The following is a 21476-nucleotide window of genomic DNA, read 5'->3' as shown; positions in this document are numbered from 1 at the left end:
TGTCCATCTCAGTAAGGCCCTTTTGGAGAATGTCAGTATCAGCTGAAGAGTCAATTATGGCTCCCAGTTTGCAGTCATCGGAGAACTTGGTTAGCCATAGTCCTCCTGTATTTGCCTGTACTTCTGAGAAGTATATGCTGAACAGTAGGGATCCCAGGACCGAGCCTTGTGGGACACCACTTGTGACTGGTTTAGAGTCAGACCTGGAGCCTGCTATTCTTACCATATGAGTTCTGTCTGTAAGCCAGTTGGCAACCCATGTCGTGACGTAGGAGTTTATGTTCAGGCTGGTGAGTTTTTCTATAATTCTCGAGTGGGGAATGGTGTCAAAAGCCTTGGCGAGGTCAAGGTAGGCTGTGTGAACTACCTTCCCCTCATCTATGGCCTTGGTGGCTGTCTCGAAGAAGTCAACCAGGTTTAGTAGGCATGATCTGTCCTTAACAAAGCTGAACTGGGTTGGGTCAAGTGTTTGGAGGTTCCCAATGTCTTTGTTAATGAGTTCCATGGTGATGCGCTCCATAGCCTTGCAGACCAGGCTAGTCAGGCTTATGGGGTGATAGTTACCAAGGTCAGTTGTGGCCCCTCCTTTGTGGAGCGGAATAACCATTTCTGTGTGCCATTCTATGGGCACGTAGCCTGTGGAGAGGCTGAGGATGAACAGTGTGTTTAGGTGGGGGGTTAGTTCGTTCTGTAGTTCGTGCAAGATGCAGCCTGGGAAACCATCTGATCCCATTGACGCTGTGTTTTGGCATTTGAAAAGACTGTTTTCACCTGTGCGTCTGTGATTTCCAGGACACTACACTTTTCTGGTACTGTTGTGGGCCCTTTTGGGGGTGAGAGGGGGTGAAGTTTGCACTGAATCTATCTGCCAGGATGTTGGCAATATCAATGGGTTCAGTATATTTTGTGCTATTTTGCACTAGCTTAGAGCATATCTGCGAGTTGCCACTTAAATTCTTGACATAGCTAAAGAAGGCTTTGTGGTTATCTTTTGAATCCTTGGCTATTTTTCTTTCGAAGTTAGCCTTGGAGGATTTTATGAGGGACCTTAGTTTCTTACTGATACTGATCAGGGATGTCTTTCCTTCTTGGGATTTGCTTTTTTCCCTGAACTAGTTTCCTCCTTCTATTGTATAGCCTGTTTATGGCAGGGGTCCACCACTCTGGTTTCCTTTTCTTAGGGGAGTGCGTCTTGGATTTGCTAGGAATGGCATGATCCATGCATCCTTGTAGGTGCTCATAGAGTGCATTTGTAAAGGTTTCTGCATCTTGGACACTGTTATCCTTTAGCGTGGGAGCTGTGAAACTTACACCTCTGTCTTAAGTAAGGTGAAGTTTGCTATAGAAAAGTTTTTCACTGTGGTTTCCTTGGTTGGAGGTGGTTAGTTTATGGTCTGATCTAACCAGTGACGGATTGACCTCCAGTGTGGAACACCTGTCGCCCATGTTGGTGATGACCAGGTCCAATATGTTTTCACCTCTGGTAGGGGAGTTTGCCAGCTGATCCAGGGCATTTGAGTTGATAAATTCCAGGAAGCGCTGGACCTGAGAGTTTGTACTTGAGTAGTTTTCCCAGTTAACGGTAGGGTAATTGAAATCGCCCAATATCAGGGTGTTCGGTAGGACCTTCATGTTTTCCAGTGTCTCCAGAAAGGCAGAGTGGTGGTCCTGGTTCATGGAGGGTTATTTGTAGCAGACCACAATTTGCATTGCAGATTTTCCTGATGTTAGTTGCACATGGATGATCTCAGAGGTATCATGCTGCGCCACTAACCTGGAGGTGTAGGTATCCTTGATGAATATGGATACACCCCCCCCTCCTTTTGTGTTTCGGTCCATGTTCTGTGGCCAAAATGTGTGGTATGAGTTGTAGCCCGGTAGTGCTGGGGTGCTCAGTGGAGCCTTGAACCAGGTTTCAGTTACTGCACAGATGTTGACGTTCTCCATACTGAGGAGTGCTTCAAGTGCGTGCATTTTAAGATTTAAACTCCTGGCGTTGAGTAGCATAACCCTCATTTTTTTATCTGTGCTGTTTACGGAGGTGGGTTTGACTTTTCAGCCTTGCCTAAAAAAGGCACTGTGGGGGCAGCAAGAGCCTTAGCCAGTATTCGAAAGCCTAGGGGTGACAGGTGCAAGCCGTCTGTTGCGAAGCAACAAGACTTGTCGAGCATGTTGTCACAGGCTGACAGACACTGGATCCCCATTTGAATGACACCAGAAGCTTAGCCAATTGTTGAAATTGATCATTTTTTCATGTCCATGAAGCTTACCTTAATCTACTTGTTTGTCATTATGCCCCCTGACAGTATCATACACAAAGTCAGGGAACTAAAGGCAAATGAAGACATAATAACTTAGGTCCACAGTTTCCTACATGATCATACACAATATGTAGGAACAGGAAGACTTGTATTCTCACCATGTCAACTCACCAGTGAAATCCCTCATGGCTTTGTGTTAGGGCCACTCCTTTCTGCCATCTTTTTTTTTTTTTACTCAAGTAATTTTTATTTTCAAACAAATAAAAGTATTACAGATACAACATAATCTAAATTCTAATATATAAGTAACTATATACACTTTTTTCCATCTTTTTCTCAGAGTTAAAAACAGAGTTTGATATCAGACTCACCAGCTATATAGATTACTGCAAAACTGGAAGAATTTGCCTTAACCCTGCTGATACCACATCCCTTCAGATGGCATTTAACATTACATATGAATTGTGCAGTAGAAGTGATTTTGCCTTTAATGTCCAAAATCTGACATTTGTCAAAAAACCTTCTGCCAGCTTTATATACTATTAACAAGCAAGACATACAAGTTGACAAAATAGTAAATGACCTTGGAGTCCTTCCTTCTTTCCTTGTATATGATGGCCTTTCATTTGATACATATTCACTACAATCAAAAGGATACAGAGTTGCCCAATTGATCCTCCCAGGGGAGTCAAAAGCTATGCAGGGAGCTAGTTGTCCCCTTTTAAACAGTTGTTTTCAGATGACTTATAGACTATTGCAACAAGTACAGTAGCCTGTTTACATGCTATCTGGTACACCTGGAGAAAGTACATATATCTCGCACAAAGAGAAATGAAGGACTTCATGGCTTATCTTACATGATTACAACAACAGGCCTTTTCTTTATGCATCTTTTCATCTTTTTAGAGAAGAGCAAAGGGACCATTTAATTTCCTTTGTATAGAATACCTCACTGGATAACCTGAACACAAGAGGTCAGTTGGCCTCAGTAAATATAAATATCAACCATACCTCAAAATGGGACAGCTTCATGCCTTAAATACCCCCCTCATGTTGTATTAATTCCCTCTCTCAATTAAACAGTGCATCAATCAATACCTTCAGGAAGGAACTGGATGACCGCATGAGCACCCAAAGGTTTCAAAATGGGATCCGAGGCATCAAGCTCCTTGATAGTTAGTAGGCCTTGAGCTTTTCACCAAACACACGAACTTACACACTAATAATCAAACATGGTTAAAGTTCTCTTTGTAGCCTGCTCTGGATTTCTCTTGGTCAGTGCATTCATTTTTATTTGGCTGTACCGATGTAAATCCACCACAAATTTGATCTTTGTTGCAAACTTGCCAGGACCCCTGTTTATCTTTTCATTGCTCCTAGTTTATCACTTTTGTTGCTGACATTTATGTTGCTTCCAATCAGGAATATTTTTTCTACTCCGTCAGCAATGCATAGACATTAAAGAGGGATGTTCTCAGTATTAAAAACTGGTTTATCCACTTGTAGCATGCTTTCTTTGACTAAGATTACCTTTACTATAATTTGCAAATGTTTTTAACCAAATCACTAGTATTCTCTCTATAGCTGTCTCTCTTCTTTATTAATGTTTTTAGCAAGACCTTGCCAAATATCTTATTATCTCATAAATATATGTATAGACCACTTTGGTGTACTGTTTTGATCAACCAAAGGACTGTATTTGATATATGTAAATACTTTCCAAATGTGAGTCCATGATGTCTTAGGTACCATCCTGTTGGTATACTTACATAAATAAAATCTACAATAAAAAAAGGAAAAAAAACATTAGAATATGCAACCAATCTAAAGACTCCCAAGTTAAAGGAAACATTAGAACTTTACTAAGAATTTTAAAAAAGACTATTAGATATACTAAGGCAGCCCATGAAATCAGGCTGGCATCCACACCTCTAAACTGTACAGATTTTTGCCTTATATTTTTAGTCAGTTTTTCATAAAATTGTGGTTTTCTGGAAAATCAGTGGCAAATCATTAAAGACTGAATTTAGAATTTTTGACAGACATTTGAGTTTCAGACTGCATACCCTTCAGAAAATTCATGTGAATGCAGAACCTGTTATTCTATCAACTTTCTAAGTTTGTAAGAGCAATATTTAAAAATTATTCCTATTTTTGGGCCTTTGTAGCACTTTTCTGCATGGCTTTGTCCAGATTTCTTGCTCTAAGAGGTTGAGCAGTATGCTGGTATCTGAAGTCAAGAAGAATTACAAAGTCTTCTTTTGTTATGTTAGAAAACTAAGAAACAACACTCAACAATGCACAGAACTCATACTAATTGGCAAAACCTGATCAGACCCCAGCAGACATTGCCAGTACACTAGTAAATTAATTTAATGAAAAGTTCACTCTCAGACAGCCATCCAAAGCCCTGTGATCCCCATATCTCTCACTCAATCATCACCACTAAATATCATGTACTGAAATTGCTGTCCAAGAATAAAACTCTCCCTCCATACTAACTAACATACTGAGCTGCTTCTAAATAATACCAAACATGCCCTGGCAGAACCTCTCCATCTATCCATCCTTTTTCCCCATTTTGTTGCACATGGGGTTAGTGTGTCACTTCAACAGTGACAATCATCTAGAGCCAACAATGTTCCTATCATCAGGTGGCTAGCCCTGCCAAGGTTGTTCTTCCATACCAGAAATACATATGCACACTCACACCTATGACCAATTTAGAGTGCCCATTCCACCTATTACATATCTTTGGAATGTGGCAGGAAACCAGACCACCCAGAGAAAACCTGCACCAAACCCAGGTAGGACAAAAAGACGCTACACAGAAGGCACCCCAATCAAGGCTCATACCACAGAACCTGTTGTTGTTGCTGTGAGGTGACAACACTATCTTTGGATGTACCTCACCAGACTTATCAAACAATTGGAAAGACCACAGTGATCATTGGGACCCAGTAGTCCAGGATATCTTTTACCTTCACAAATCAAACAGTCCCACTAATACCAGAATAAGGGATCCAAACTGGCTCAATCAGATCAATAAAACAAGGCAGAGAGAGAGAAAGACAGATGCATTACCCATTGTCTCTTTCTCCTCTGGAATAGACACCCCCCTGAAAATAAAAAGGTAGGATATACTACCTTCCTTCAAACATGACCTAGATAATTGGATGGGTATTTATAAATTCACTCCGGGCTTGACTGGCCTACTCTCTGTGACAGGGGAGGGACAGTCTAGAATGGGAACTGGCAAGGCATGTTGGCCACAAGATCCAGTAGCCTTGAACTTTCTAAAATTCTTATGATTCTTCTTATCTGAATATTTGAGTTAATGCCATCACAAATTATATAATTATATAATTACATTAGTTATTATTGTAGTCAGAATGATGGCTATGAATTTTCATAATTTTTTTTCTTACTACTTTCTTGTGAAGGAGAGTCACAACTATTCTCTTGTCCTTCAGGTACCTCTCCTCACCTTACTATTATGACCTGTTAAAATGTAACCAATGGTGTTAACTAGTTAATTTGAAAACACATTTTTCTGAAAGAACCTGTGCTGACAAACGTTTTTTGCCCTTCATCTCCACTTTTGTGAGCACTGAGTACACGTGCCCATTTTGTATCCCTGTTTTTTCTCTATCCCCTCTGACGATCAACTAACATGCTACCTTACAAAGTATCACTAGTTTTCTTATCCTTCTTATCAGTTTCCTCATTATGGACCTTTATTTAAAAATCCTGATTTTTTTCCATGTCAGCTAATAAAGTTATCAGTACTGCTTTCCCTTGTTTGCTCTTCTGAGTTCCACAATTATTTATTTTTATTCATGTACTTACTAAGTATGATTTATTTATTTCACTGTTTGCCTTTTTGTTTGTAAAATTTCTTCTTTGGGAATTGGAAATGTGGACTTGCATTTTCATTAGAGCTCAACTACAACAAAACATTGAAAAATCCAATGCTGTCACATCGGCAATGAAGAAAACAAAGCATACATCATCTGTACTCATAAAGTTTGAATAAATAGCTAAATCATGCAATACACAAAATAACAGCAAATACACATCAGAAAAAACTGTTCAAGACTGTAAACAAACTTGGTAAACCCTCTGAGGTATAGTGATCTAAACGTATCTACCGCAATTACATACACAGATATACTGTAGTATACATTTATTCATATTCGGAGAACCTGAGCTATGCAATTTATCTGCCATTCAGTCAAGAGTCATGTACAAAGTAATGGAACACTAAAGGAAATACTTGAAAAAGGAAGAAAGAAATAATGCATACTGTAGCTGTGGATGGACAGTTGCAGGCATTATGGTAGAGATTGCTAAGACGTCGCAATTTACACGCAATGTAAAATAGTGGCACATAATACTGTGTAAGCTGTACTAACAAAATCAGAGAGGAGAAATTCAGCAGTGCCTGTACCTCATAAGTGCTTGTTGAGTATTCTTATCATATGGTCCATCAAGGACTACTTCTAGGAAGCCCATTTGGGCTGAAAGACAAACGGGTTGCTTGTGTAAAAGGTTTATAAGTGAGTTATATTAGTTAGTGGGTGCATGGAGCTCACTCTCTACCTAGGGTTATGAAGGCAGTCCTCCCAGACTAAGAAAAGATTTCACAAATAGTCCATTTGTTTTATTAGTCATGACCGAATGGGATTCACCTAGTCAGTCTCTGATGGACCGTCCTATATCCACTTGTTGTCTTTATGATGAATATTTTAATGTTTTTAAAATTTTGTTCTACCACCCCTCATTTGCTCCATTTTTTTCAGTTTGCTAAACCTTCCCTGAAATGTTCTCCCATTTTGAAAAAGCAAGCTCTTCAAAAGTCCGTTATCCTTATTTTTGCAAAGTTTATCACTGAGGCAATATTTTAGAGATGACTCTTTCTTAGAATGCTACCCACTTGTATGTCTGAGATCATTTGATTCCCAGCATAAAATAAAGGGTCTAGAACTGTTCCCTCTCAAATAAAATTTTTGTAGTAGCTTCTTGAAACTTATCCCCTGCAGTGTATTGGCAATTATCTTCTTCTTAGATCTGGCTGTGGACATAGTGTTCCATTTCAAAGACCTCTATTGGCAGAAAATATGCACATGTAACTTTTTACTTGCCAAGAAGTTCTATGCATTCCATATCTGCTTGTGGCACGTAAGTAGCTATTTTTAATTTTTAATTATTTTTTTTTCTGTCCCAGATTCCCTCATGGGGTCAGACATCCTGACATGATCTTGCTTTTTGGAAAGCTCTTTATTTTGCTCATAGTGCATTGTGATGGCACAGCTGATGAGACTGCAGTGACCTGGTTTGTGCTGCAAGATCACAATTCCATTCACTTGGAATGGAAACAATGAGAAATACTGTTACGTCTGAGAATTTCCAGTTAAAATATCAGTAACTGGTTTGCAGTGGTTGTCATATATTTGTGTCCTACATATATATTACATAATCTATATATATTACATAATCTATAAAAGTCTTTTTTTCACAGGATTATAGGAAGTTACTAGGATATTGGCCCTGAGGCCCTTGTAAGCCTAGCCAAGAGTTTAGCCCATGTTTAGACAAGTTGGCACCCATTGCCACTGTCCAGCAGGGACACGGGTGGAATCCCAGGGATGTCTTTTATGTTTCCCATCTAGTTATCCAGGTTGTGCTTAAAAAGGGGTAAAGATGTACTGTGCTTGATGTGGAGAGGGAGTCTGTTCCACAGATGGAGGAGTGTCTGGGAGACAAATATGTCCCACCACAAGTCGTACTGATGTCACAGACCAGGTTGAGGCTGCTCGTGCAGGTTACTCTAGTGGCGCTTGACTTGCGGATATGCAGCAATCCCATCAAGGCGAGGTCCGGGATTGCCTTGTATACCAGACAGAGGTCATCTCTGAGGAGTCTGTATGAAACTGAGTAGAGGGATAGGGCTTTTAGCCTATCTGTGTGTGGTAGATTTTTGAGGCCTTGGATTCTCCTGGTGAGGAACCTCTGTGGTCTTTCCAGCTGCTACATGTGCTTTGCAAGGTACATACCAAATGGGTCATTGTACTCAATAATGGACCTTATAAGGAAAGAATACAGGGATGTTATGACCTCCTTGTCTCTGGATGAGATACCCTTTCTTGTGAGGTGGGCCATGTAGAAAGCTTTCCTTACAATGGAAGCAACATGGTGGTAAAAAGTCAGGTTGCTATCAACCTGGGTGCCCAAATCCCTCACAACTGACTGTTATTAATGTGATAATTTGTGGGGATATCTCTCTCCCCAAAGGGGATGATGATGCATTTTTTGGTATTCGACTTGAGGCCATGTTTCTGGCACCAGTCATTTGTTTGGGTGTGACCCACTTGGAGGATGTCCACATCACTAGAGGAACTGATTACAGTGCCCATCTTGCAGTCATCTGCAAACTTGGTCAGCCATAGCCTACTGGTTTTGGCTTGCACCTCAGAAAAAGTATATCCCAAATAACAGATGCCCCAAGACTGAACCCTGGGGTACACCCCTCATTACTGGTCTACTGCTTGAGGTGGCTTCCCCTATTTTGACTAGGTGGGTTCTATCAATGAGCCAGTTAGCTACCCATCTGGTAACATGCGGATTGATGCCTAGTTGAGAGAGTTTATCTATTATGCCCGAGTGGGGAATAGTGTTGAAGGTTTTGGCCATGTCAAGGTAGGTGGTGTGTGCCATCTTCCCCTTCTCCATGCCTTTGGTGACTGTCTCAAAGAAGTCGACCAAATTTAACAGACATGACCACCCTCGATGAAGCCAAACGGTGTGGGATTGAGTGTTTAGAGGTTGCCAATATCCTTGTTAATGAGGTCAATGGTAATTCATTCTATGGCCTTGCAGATCACGCTAGTTAGGTTGATGGGTCTATAATTTGTCAGATCAGTGGACGCTCCACCTTTGTGCAAAGGGATGACAGTGGCTGTCCTCCACTCAACTGGGATGAAGCCAGTACTCAGGCTTTGGTTGAATAGGATGCCTAATGGTGCTGCAAGTTCCTGCCCAAGTTCATGTAGGATGCAAACTGAGATGTTATCAGATCCCATGGAGGCTGTATTTTTTTACTTTGAGAGAGCAGTGATGACCTGTTCCCTAAATATAAAGGGAAGGGGGAAGATACTGGGAATGTCCTGATTTACTGATGGGGGGACAGAGGGGTGAAGTTTCACTGAATCTGTCATCCAGCAAGTCTGCTATATCTTCGGCCTTTGTATATGTGGTGTCCTTGACCGCCAGTTCTGAACAGAGCTGGGTGCTTCCTTTGAGACTGCGGACATATGTGAAGAAGGCCTTATGATTTTCTTTAGTAGAAGTGGTCAATTTGGACTCAAAGTTTGCTTTGGGGGATTTCACTAGTGCTCTTATTTGCTTGTCCAGGCTAAGGAGATATTGCTTCCAATTGGGCATTTGCTCCTTCATGGTCCTGAACAGCAATTTTTTTCCATTTGCTATAGAGTTTATTTATTACAGATGTCCACCAGACAGGTTTACTCTACCTTGTGGAGGTTGATTTAGTCCTGTTGGGTATTCCTGATTCCATGAATTGATATAAATGCACATATAGTGCTTTGGTGTAGTTTTGGATACTGGTGCCAGTTTCTAGAGAAGGGGAAGGGGCTGTGAAGCTGTTTATTCCATCCCTCAGGAGGTTGTAATCTGCTTTGGAGAAGGTTTTTTGTTTGACCCTAGCTAGAGTGGTGTCGGGGGAGATGGTGACTTTGAAAGTGACCACTTTATGGCCGGATCTTACCAGGGAGGATGATACTGCAGGGATGCTGCAGTGGTTACTCATGTCAGTTAATACCAAGTCCAAGATATTATCACCTCTTGTGGGGGTGTCGACTAGCTGTTCCAAGTCATTTGCATTGACAAAATTGAAGAATCTCTGGGCATTTGTGTTCTGGTGTGAGTAGTTCTTCCAATCTGTGTTTGGGTAGTTAAAGTCACCCAGGGTCAGGCTAAAGGGTTGACTCTTGATAGATGCGAAGAGGTCCAGATAGGCAGATTGAGCATCTAGAGTCATATTCTAGGACCAGTAGCTAGCTATGATTTGTGTAGGGGTCTTGTCAATGGTTAACTGCACCTAGAGTGTCTCCAGTGTGTCATACTGTTTGACCAGCCTCGAGGTGTGTATGTCTTTATTATATATTGAAACTACACCTCCTTTGGCTTTACTGCCCACAGTTTGGGATCTGAATGTATGAAAGGATGAGTAACCAGGTAAGGCTGGGATGCTCTATGCAGCTTTGAACCAGGTTTCTGTGACTGTGCAGATGTCAGCATTTTCCAGGGTTAAGAATGCTTGCAATGAGTGCAGTTTCATGTTTAGACTCCTAGCGTTTAGCAGCATGACCTTTAATTTGTGTTTTGTTGAAATTTTTATGTTGGTAGTTTTAACCTCATCACTTTTCCTAAAAAAGGCACTATGGGTGAGGCAAGAGCCTTTGCCAGAAGCCAGCAGCCCAAATGAGAATGGTCTGTTGATCATTTCCAGGCTGTCAGGTACTAGATACCCCTCTAATGATACCAGAAACTAAGCCAACTGTTAAAGTCAATCATTTTCTGTTTGTATTGAGGCATCATTCTGGGTGACAGTAGAATGCTGCTTAAGGCTAGGGACATAGCTGCCTGGGACACATATTCAGTGGGTTCAATCATGTATCTCTTCATATAGTCCAGAAAGGTACATCTCTAGTCATTCACACCAACATGGACTATGACAGAGTCATAACAGTACCTGTTGTTGAGAGATTTGAGTGTGTATGTGATATGGTGGATTCTGGCCCCTGACAGACAACTAACCGTGACTTTCTCCTTATCCAGCCTGATGAGAGGCACATCTGTGTGTCTCACAATGGAGTCTCCTATGACTAATATGTTGGGTTTATGGTTAAGCCTTAGTGGCTGTAAGACACAGGTGTGTGGACTATGCATGGTATGTGATGTGGAGGGCTGTGGAGATTGCTTGTGTTTTTGCCTCGGAGGTCTCCTTTGTTTGGGTATGTTTTTGTTGAGAACCTTCACATATGTGGGTGTGTGTTGTGTAGGTGTGGGTGGTGTTTGAAGTGTAGTGATTGTGTTGACAACCTTCTCAGTGCCAGATATACTGGCTTGTGAGGGAGAGGGCATAGACTCAATATTGCTAATGTAATTGCATCTCTTGCAAATTGTGTTCTTAGAACCATCTACTACTACCAACTATGTGTACATGAGTCAGTTGCTACACTGTCTTAGAATACCCATATCAACCAGACTGGCTGGAGAAACTGTAGAAAATTGTCCATCCATATTTGTCAGAATCTGAATAGAAATGTAAAGAAATAGCTGAGATAACGTCTTTTAAAAAGTGATATTTTGTGAGATGCAGGCCCTGTCTTCCATGCATCTTCCTTCTTTCCCTGAGTCAGTCAGAAAATCATATCTCTTGGCATGCAAAACTCAACTAATTGGTGAAGTTGCTTGCAGTCATTATCAGCATTCTTCACCTGCAGATTATAAAAAGTTCAATAGTTTATAAACCCTAAAGAGGGAAAGAACACAGCTGTCAGTGGCACCACACAATGAAACAGGTATGAATTTTTAGCATAAATAGTTTTATGGCCATAATGGGTGTGAGATAAAAATTATACAATGACTGGCCATTAATATTCAAAAACGAGCATGCTGACTGGACAGCCCAACCAATGTGCCTGTTGTAAAGCCAAGAGTATAGTAATGGAAAAAGGTCCGGTCGCCCGGACTTTTTCCCGTTAGTATATCTTGTAATTTTTTTTACTTTTCCTTCTTTTTTTTGAATGAAAAAAGAAACAGGAAGACGTGAAGCAAACGAGGGAGATGGAGCAGACAAAAATAAAAGGATAATCAGGTACCTGATTTCCTTTTATTTTGTCTGCCTAGACTCTCCCTAACATAAAAAGTCTCTCGGTTTCCTTTTTATATTCAAAAAAAAAAAAAAAAAAAGAAGAAACAACAGAGATCTTCCTTTCTCCATTGCGACCTTGCACAGCACTGATGTACTATGTAAGCATGGGAACTCAAGTTCTACACGCATGCGCAGTACATGGAATGCCCCAGGATACCTTCAAAATGTGAAAGGGCAGCACGGACGCATTATAAGAACACATTATTTAAGAAAAGCAAGTATTTTTTTTCTTAAATAATGTCATTGTATAATAGGAATAACCCATGGCTGGGTGTGGGCAATGCTGGATTTACCCATGGATGGCTTTGTTTGGTCACAAGGACAAAGCCCTCGTGACCAAACCACACCAACCATGGGTAAATCCAGCACTACACATACCCAGCCGTGGGTTATTGCTTAAAGATACCTCGTTGTGTGTGTTTTCATTGGCAATAAACTTTCAGATGAGATCGGCAAAATGATATAGAACAAGGGAATAATTTCCTAAAGAATTTGTCATGATATTTCATTCAGCCTCGACATGATTTTCACTGCAAAAGCTGACTAGAATTGTGATGCCACAAAGAGGAAGAGATGGATAAGTAATCCTTGTTTCATGTGGAAATATGGGGATCATTTAATAGGGAGGAAAATATGCTCTAAGGAAAAAAAACTCTGCGTTTATAGTATTGTTGTCCTTTAACATTTGACTTATTTAGATACCTCCCATATTATTCTGACTTTCCCTGCCATCCTAAAGAGTCTGAATTTCATTTTTGCCCACTTCCTGACTTAAAATGGGGATCTATACCTAACCCTCTTGCTTAACCCGATGTAATTTCAAGTCTGCTTAATAATTCACTTTGTCATCTTACCTTTTTATTCTTTAGTTTTGATGCTTCAGTTCTTTTCTTTATAAGTGGTTATTTCACATCATCCTTTATCCTTTGTTTTCTACACACTAAGCATATATTCATTGCTGTTAATGGGATTTGAACACTTGTCTCACCAGACTATTTTCAGGCTTGGCCCATGGAGGCAATAGCAGTGAAGATATTACATAAAGCGTATTTGCATAAAAAACATAAAAGAAAGTATAGTAGTGTAATACAGTTAGTGATGGCATGTAATCAGACATTTGCAGCTAGTCTTATGCTATGGAATGAAACACAAGTCTGGCAGGTTGATATCCCAGTAATGAAAGGATTGTGCCTAGATTTAAGGATGTCATTGTTCCCCTTTACTTAGCCCTCATTAGGCCAGTCATTGCATGTAATGCTTCCTTTGGCATGTATCTGTCCAGACACATGCAACAACTGGAACACCTGCAAATATAACTTACTAAAAGGATACAAGGCCTAAACAACATGTCCTACATGGACCAACTCAAAGCCCTGTCACTATAGTCAGTATCCTACAAACTGATAAGAAGTGATCTGTGTCTGTCATACAAGGCATTCTTTGACTCATTACTGATGGATTTACTGACATCAGCTAGTCAAATGGCATCAGAAGTACTCAATCTAGGGATCTAAACCTCTTCTGCAATATCAACAGAATGGTTTGGAGGGGCAGGTATATTTTGCAGAGGATACCACTGTTGTGGAACAGACTCGTCATCCACATAAAACAAAGTTCACCCTTGTCCATTTTCAACCGCAACATAGATCTATGGATGGGAAATAGAAAATTTACCCCAGGACTGCCCCAGTACTATTAATGGACAGAGGCAGTGCCTAAATGCTTTAATCCATGTATGGGTCACCTCAAATTATCTGTGGCATGATCCCAGTTATTCTTATTAGGGGTAATATATAATTACTGACCATGGGGGTGGGTAAGGCCAATCTATAACCAAATGGGATAGGTTATTTTGACTACAAAAAGGAAGCTGCCTAGGCTTGAAATAGTTTGCAAGGGCAGCTGGTTAGTACTTACCTATGAACCTATGAAAATAAATAAAGCAAGAAAAATGGACACAATGAACTGTCAGTAAACTGAATATTGTATTTTGCTTTATTTCCAAACACATTTCAGAACTTTAGCAGATATTACATGCTTACAGAGACAGAGAGAGCAAAAATAGTTTGACATAAATAAGAAAGAAGGATATGCTGTGGAAGTGACTGGGGAAAAATCAGACAAACATAAAGTGCATACAAAATGGCAGCAGAATTCTGACAGATTTAATGCTGTGAGCTGTACTTCCTGTGGTACAGGGTTTGAGTCCCAAAACCCTCATTTGCCTACTGTGGGACCTTGAACAAATCACTTAAGCAGACATTGCTCCTGAGTCACACCTGAAAGGGGCTGTGTCTGTCCAGTAAGCCTACTTGGTTAGCAAACTGGTATTATTATTATTATTATTATTATTTATTTTTATTATTATTATTAAATCAAGCAGAACAATATGAATTGTTAACACATATAGTTGACAATGCTATGTTTTCTGCCAGAACTGCTGTGAAGTGATTGTCCACTGCTGAAGAATTTATGGTTTTATATTAGATATGCTGTGAATTGTCATTGGTGATCAAAGTTCTTATGCAAAATGTGGTGAGAGAAATTGTGAAATAGCAAATGGAATTTTGATGGGTTATTCTGCTTTAATGGGAGGAGGGTATAGGGATGCTTCACTCATAGCTGACCACTAGCTGAAGCTGACAACAATATATCACATGGCTTATAGATTGGCATGTAAGGGAAGTAGCTTATAGTGGTCAGTGTGGGAACAAGCTGTCTCTGTGTTGAGCTCAGATGTGCATAGTGGAGATTATCCATATACTGAGATGTGATATCTAATGGCCATGTTTCTTAACTTTATTGAATGAATACAGTCTGAATATATCTGTAAGAACAGCAGGATTGCAATACTTTTAAAAAATATTAGAAAACAGAGAGCTTTGTACAGTTGAATTTCAGGTTCATGGCTATTGGTGATACTTCCACCACCCCCCCCCCCAGATGTCTTACTGTATTCATCTGTCTGATTCTTAGTTAGGCTCTGAGGCAAGTAGAGATACCATCTATTAAGGCTTGTTGTACACTGAGTGTTAAAGCCTGCAATGGGTTTTGGAAATTGTCTTCCTGAAACAGTAATTATGAAATTAATGTGATGCATGTATACCATCTGGCATTAACAAAACAGCAGGCAAAACCATACGTGTGTGTCATGTTCCCATTGATGATGAAATACATTCTTATATCTTTCTACACGTCAGCACTACTGGTCAGAACATTAACGTAGTGTCTGAAATACTTAGGGTAGCACATAAGTAACAGATTCGTAGCAAAAGTTCAGAAGATAAAAGAATGGTTAAGAAAATAAATCAGTATTTCTAACTGTGTTGATTAGCTGGCATAGTTCACACTGCTATGTAACCCACATATTAGTTTTCATGAATCCAATTTTTTAAAGGTGAACCACTTTGGTCTGAAAAAACTTTAAAGAAATTTGTGTGCCTGGAAGATTTTCGAACTGCAGAAATTGAAGAACTTCACGAAGTAATGAAGAACATTGGAGTGCCTGTAGAGGTAAAAGTATTGTTTTAAGCTTTAGCTGTTTCTTTTTCATACATGTGAAGAGAAAGAGAATGACAATGAAGTTAGATTTGCATCAAAAAATTAAGACTTGCCTGTCGCATTGCTTCTGCTATAAATTAACTTCAAAAGCATTAGACAACTACCTGTACCTCTGCCATCACTTAAACTAATATAATAACTAAACACAGCTGTTACTACCAATTCCTGTTGTTTTTTTCTTTCTACCCTCTAGCCCCTTCTCTGCCTCCTTTTCCCCATCTCTCAGTCATACTTCTCGCCTACCCTCTTTGTCCATTCACTTTCTCTTCATGCACCCATCCCTTCTTTCTCTCTCCTTTGTAACCCTCTGTAACTTACCTGTCCTTCGTACTACCTCAGAGCACACACTTTTTACTCTTCTGCATATATCTGTTTAATATCAAATTCCCTTGAAATATGTCATAATATGTCATATCCCTTCTTCAAGTTTTTATTTGTCTCTGTACGATTTTTATATTTTAATTTGGTTATACAGTGTTTAATTTAATTGTGTACATTTTGTTATATTACTGTTGTTTCACTATTGTAATTTTACATATTATTATTATTTCTTTTCCATTGGCGCTTTTTCCCCGAGCCTCCACTGAAAATGGGCTCACTTGTCAATAAATAAATAGTTAGAAGAGCAGTGGAAATTTAGTTTCACTTCCCATTTTAATTTTATTTAAACATGGCTGACAAAGGCATGTGCTGCTGCTTCATATTTTACCTGACATAATATTGTCTAGCTAGGGTGGGTATTGCTGGAAAGGGAGCTTAATTAATTGTAAATATGGCATTTAAACACACACCATCAAGACTCCAAAGAAAAAAATTCTCTAATTCGTGGAAAGTCAAACATGATTTAATTGTAAAAAATCTTACTAAAACTTGTGACCAGTCAATAAAATAAGAGGCAAAAAAATATGTTTAGCAATAGCACAAGTTCAGACTTGCTTTCATCCATTCATAACTGTGGACTTCAGAACAATTATCAAACTTATTATAAATTATCAATTTATTTTTGTTTGCTTATCTCAACAGCACATACAAGGCTTACTTGTCTTGATAAAGTACAGCTGTGTACACTTACCATAAATGTAGATGTTCGAGTGTATTCACTGTTGCAGTCATTACATTTGGGTAATCTGCTGGCAGGTTGCCCTCAGTGGGCCTGAATAACAAAGTCTTGGGTCCTGCATCGGTTGCTGTCTCCTCTTCCATGATGTCAGGTTGTCAGGGGTATAAAACATGCAGCCGACGCCATTTTAATCAGTTTTTCTTGCCCCAGATGTCATGTGCCCCCCAAATGGTGAGGAAAAAAAAAATATATATATATATATATATATATATATATATATATATATATATATATATATATAAAACTATAAATATATAAATGCACTTTAGAAAACATAAAATTTACCTTCAACTAAAAGCAAATACACCACAAAGGAAAGCTGCTGAAGTAGAGGCAGCCCTGGTGGAATGGGATCTGATCCCCTTGGGCACAGGTTTACCATGGTGCAAGTAGCAGAAACGAATGCAATGGCTTATCCATATAGAAATAGTCTGCTTTGATATAGCCTTCCCCTCTGATCCTGCAGCAAATGCCACCAGTAGTTGCTCAGACTTTCTTAGAGATTTTGTCATGTTTAAGTTGAATCTTAGTTGTCTGTGTACATCCAATGAATGCAGAATCTGCTCCCCCTTGTTCTGCAGATTTGGGAAGAAAGTTGGCAGGTGAATGGTCTGGTTAAGAGCCACACTGGATACCACCTTAGGCATAAAAGAAGGATTGGTCCTGAGGGCCACCCTGTCCAGGTAAAAAATAATGAAAGTTTTCAATGCCATGAGAGCCTGTAGTTCTGAAACCCTTCTAGCTGAAGTGACTGCCAAAAGAAAGGCTGTCTTCCAAGAAAGAAATTTTATATCCGCAGTAGCTGCTGGTTCCAAAGGAGGTAGGGTGAGTTTTTCCAGCACAAAACTGAGGTCCCAAGCAGGAGTTGGCACTCTCCTGGGAGGCCTTAAATGTTTGGCCCCTCTGAGGTATTGTTTTAGCAGGGGATGAGAAAAGAGGAGAGGCTCTGTGTTGTATTGAGCCAAGATGGCAGATGCATGGATTTTTACTGAAGAAAAATATAGGCCCTTGTGAAGCATCTCAGTTAAGTATTGCAAAATCTGAGGAATATTGGGCTTTGCTGTGTCTATTCCTTGTGCTTGGTTCCAAGCACAGAATCTCTTCCATTTATCAGCATAAGATTTTCTAGTACTAGGCCTTCTGGCCTCCAAAATAACATCCATCACAGGATTACTGAGAGATGTGGTTGGTGAAATTAGTTGATTAGCCATGCTGAAAGATTCAGAGTTTGGCGCTGAGTGTGCAGAATTTGATAGTTCTGCTGAGACAATAGGTGAGGTGTTTGAGGAAAGTACCATGGAGGAAGGTGTGACATATTCCTTAGATGTGGGTACCAGTGTTGGTGAGGCCAATCCGGAGCAATTAGAATCATTTTTGGTTTTTCCTGTTTGACTTTTAGTAAGACCTTGGAGAGTAGAGGCAGAGGGGGAAAGGCATAGACTGATAGGTTTTTCCAGCTGAAGGATAGAGCATCCACTTTCCATGCTTTTTTGTGATGAGTTCTTCTGCAGAATTTGTCCAACTGATAGTTTTGGGGAGAGGCAAATAGATCTATGTCTGGGCTCCCCAATTTTTGTGTTAACATGCTGAAGATTTGTGGATCCGGTTTCCATTCCTGCGGGTCCATAAGATTTCTGCTTAGGTCGTCTGCCAGAGTATTTTGCTTTCCTGGCAGGAATTGAGCTTGAAGATGTATTTGTTAAGTCAAGGCTGTGTTCCACAAGGCCATGGCTAGTCTGCAAAGGGGGTAAGAGTGGGTACCCCCCTGCTTGTTTATGTACCACATAACTGTGGTGTTGCCCGCCTTTATCAGTAGTTGTCCTGGATGAAGGAAGTCCTTGAAGGCTGTCAGAGAATTCTGAACAGCTAGTATTTCTTTTTGGTTGATATGTAGATGCATTTGGTTTGGGCTCCATTTGCCCTGAATGCATCTCCCTGCCAGGTGGGCCCCCCAAGCATAGTCTGATGCATCTGTAGTTAGGGTTTGGGTGGCAGGGGGTAGAGTAAATGACATTCCCTTGTTTTGGTGACATGTCTCTGCCCACCAAAGAAATTCCTGTTGCAGGCAGGAAATGAGAGAAATCATTGTTTCCAGGCTGTGACAATGTTGACTTCATAAGCTTTTTAGATACTATTGAAGTTTCCTCATATGCAGCCTCGCATATGGAATTAGTAGAATGCAGGATGCCATGAACCCCAAAGCTTGCAGAATTTGTCTTGCAGAGAGATGGGTTTTTGTTGCCATTTGTTTGAAGTATGTTGTCAATTGAATTTGTTTGTCTGGCATGAGGTTGGTGAAATTAGTTGATTAGCCATGCTGCAAGATTCAGAGTTTGGCACTGAGTGTGCAGAATTTGATAGTTCTGCTGAGACAATAGGTGAGGTGTTTGAGGAAAGTACCATGGAGGAAGGTGTGACATATTCCTTAGAAGCAGGCAGTTGTATTCAAGCTTGCACCCAGGAATGTAATTATTTGAGACGGTACCAGTTGTGATTTATTTTCGTTTATGGTGTACCCCAGGCATGCTAGAAGCCTTTTTACAAATGTCAAATGTTGAAGAAGAGTGTCATTGTCCTCTGCCTGAATGAGACAATCATCCAGATAAGGATAAATTTGTATGTTTCTTTGTCTGCAAAATGCAATTACTGGTGCCAGGCACATCATAAAGACCCTGGGCACAGTAGATAAGCCAAAAGGCAGTGCAGAGAATTGATAATGCAAAAAGCCTGCTTTGAAGTGGAGGTATCTTCTGCAAGATTCCCTTAGTGGGATATGCAGGTATGCCTCTTTTAAGTCTAGAGTTACCAACCATGCATTCTTGCCTAGCATAGGCAGTAGCTGTTGTAAAGTCAGCATTCTGAATTTTGGAATGTCCAGGAACGTGTTTAGATTTGATAAATCCAGAATTGGACGTCATAATTTGTCTTTTCTGGGTACCAGGAAAAGTCTTGAATAAAATCCTTGTCCTTTTTCCGTTTCTGGTACTGGTTGAATAGCCCCCATATCCATGAGGGACATGACTTGTTTCTGGGGCTTTGCCCACTGGTTTGGTGGCAGATCTGGCCATCTGTTTGGAATTGGCAACATGTGGAAATTAAATCTGTACCCCTGGGATACTATGTTTAATACCCACTTGTCCTGGGTAATTAAATGCCAATTCTGAGCATGAAGTGCTAGTTTTCTCCCCAAGGGGGCTGCCAAAAGATAAGTGCTTGGAGATGGTAGAGGAAAGTCATTGAGACTGCTTACTGTAGGGTTGTGCTTTGTTACCTCCAGATTTGGAGGTGGAGGCACCCCATTGCTTTGACCTGTAAGATCCCTGTGATTGATATCTGGAGCCTTTGGAGTGCCTGGGTTTGCCCTGAGTGGCTCTGTTGGACACAGGAAAGGACAAATTCTTAGTAGGCCAGTGTCTACTGAACCTGGGTGGCTGCACTTGCAAGAAATCTTTTACAGTTTGCATAGATTTAGCTTTGTCTTCCATTTTCTTTAAAATCTCTTCTGCCTTATTACCAAACAGACTGTAATGCTGTAAAGGGGCATCCAACAATTTAGCTTTAACATAATCAGGCAGATTTTGCTCCTTGAGCCAGGCATGCCTTCTTATAACAGATCCCGTTACGGCAGCCCTGCAAGAGGCCTCCAAGGAATCAAAACCACATTGCAAAGTATGCTTTCCAACCTGTTCTACTGAATGCAATAAATCCTGTAACTCTTTATTTTCCACACAATCAGAAATCAACATAATTTTCTGTTTCAGTAAGCCCATAACATGCTGTTGATATTTAAGCATATGAAACTGGCAGTTTAAAGCCCTGATTGCTAAGGTTGCAGACGTATAAACCTTCTTTCCCCATCTATCCAACGCCTTGGAATCTCTATCAAAAGGGGTAGGATTTTTGGCTGTAGAAGACTTAACACCCTTGGGACCCTGAGAAATAGTCTCAGGATCAGCAGCAGGATTTTTGAAAAGAAATTTGTGGGAGTCAGGAACCCTATAATATCTGTCTGGCTTACTAGGAGCTGAAGGCAGGGAATCAGGAGCCATGCTTGATTCCGAGAACACATCATCAACAATGTCTAATACAGGAGGTATAGCCAAAGGCCTATGCTGAGGAAGAAGAAGGAAATCCCTAAGCCTCTTTTTTGATTCTGAGAAGTCCTGACTCTCCCAGTGAAAATGTTCCCTTAAAGTATGCAAAGTCTCTCCACAAGAGTAATCCTCAGGAGGAGAAGCAGAAGGGATGGATTCCTCTGCATCAGAGTCCTCATAAGGTGGAATAGAAAATTCTTGATCAGAAGAGGAATCAGAAGAAATGGAAACCTGATCTGAAGATTCATAGTCAGTGCCTTGCCTAGGCCTCTTAGCAGGGGGTGTTTGGGAACCCCTGATCAAGGTAATTAAATCCTCAGCCATTTTGATAATTTGTTTTTTAGGCATAGGGGCCTGAGTACATGGTTTATGCCACAAAACAACCAAGTAGACCAGCAAGAGCAGACATGGAGGTAAATAATAATCCTTTATTGAGTACAGACCGGTTTCGGCAAATATTGCCTTCCTCAGTGTAGGACAAA

The 21476-nt window shown here is 40.3% G+C and overlaps 1 protein-coding gene across 2 annotated transcripts in view; it reads left to right on the top strand.

The window, feature by feature from the left end:
* Positions 1–21476, top strand: part of LOC122809069 — a 553596-nt gene that overhangs the window by 113158 nt on the left and 418962 nt on the right. For both annotated transcript variants that reach the window (XM_044080283.1, XM_044080284.1), the window contains exon 3: positions 15617–15732. In XM_044080283.1, coding sequence (XP_043936218.1) covers positions 15617–15732 — 116 coding nt within the window. The remainder of the gene's footprint in view (positions 1–15616; positions 15733–21476) is intronic.

The sequence above is a fragment of the Protopterus annectens genome, chromosome 8.part0, assembly GCF_019279795.1.
Source record: "Protopterus annectens isolate FY-2018-M chromosome 8.part0, PAN1.0, whole genome shotgun sequence".
In the NCBI taxonomy this organism is placed as follows: Eukaryota; Metazoa; Chordata; order Ceratodontiformes; family Protopteridae; genus Protopterus; species Protopterus annectens.
Note: the sequence above shows the minus strand (reverse complement) of the source record. Positions and strands in the feature narration are given on the sequence as shown.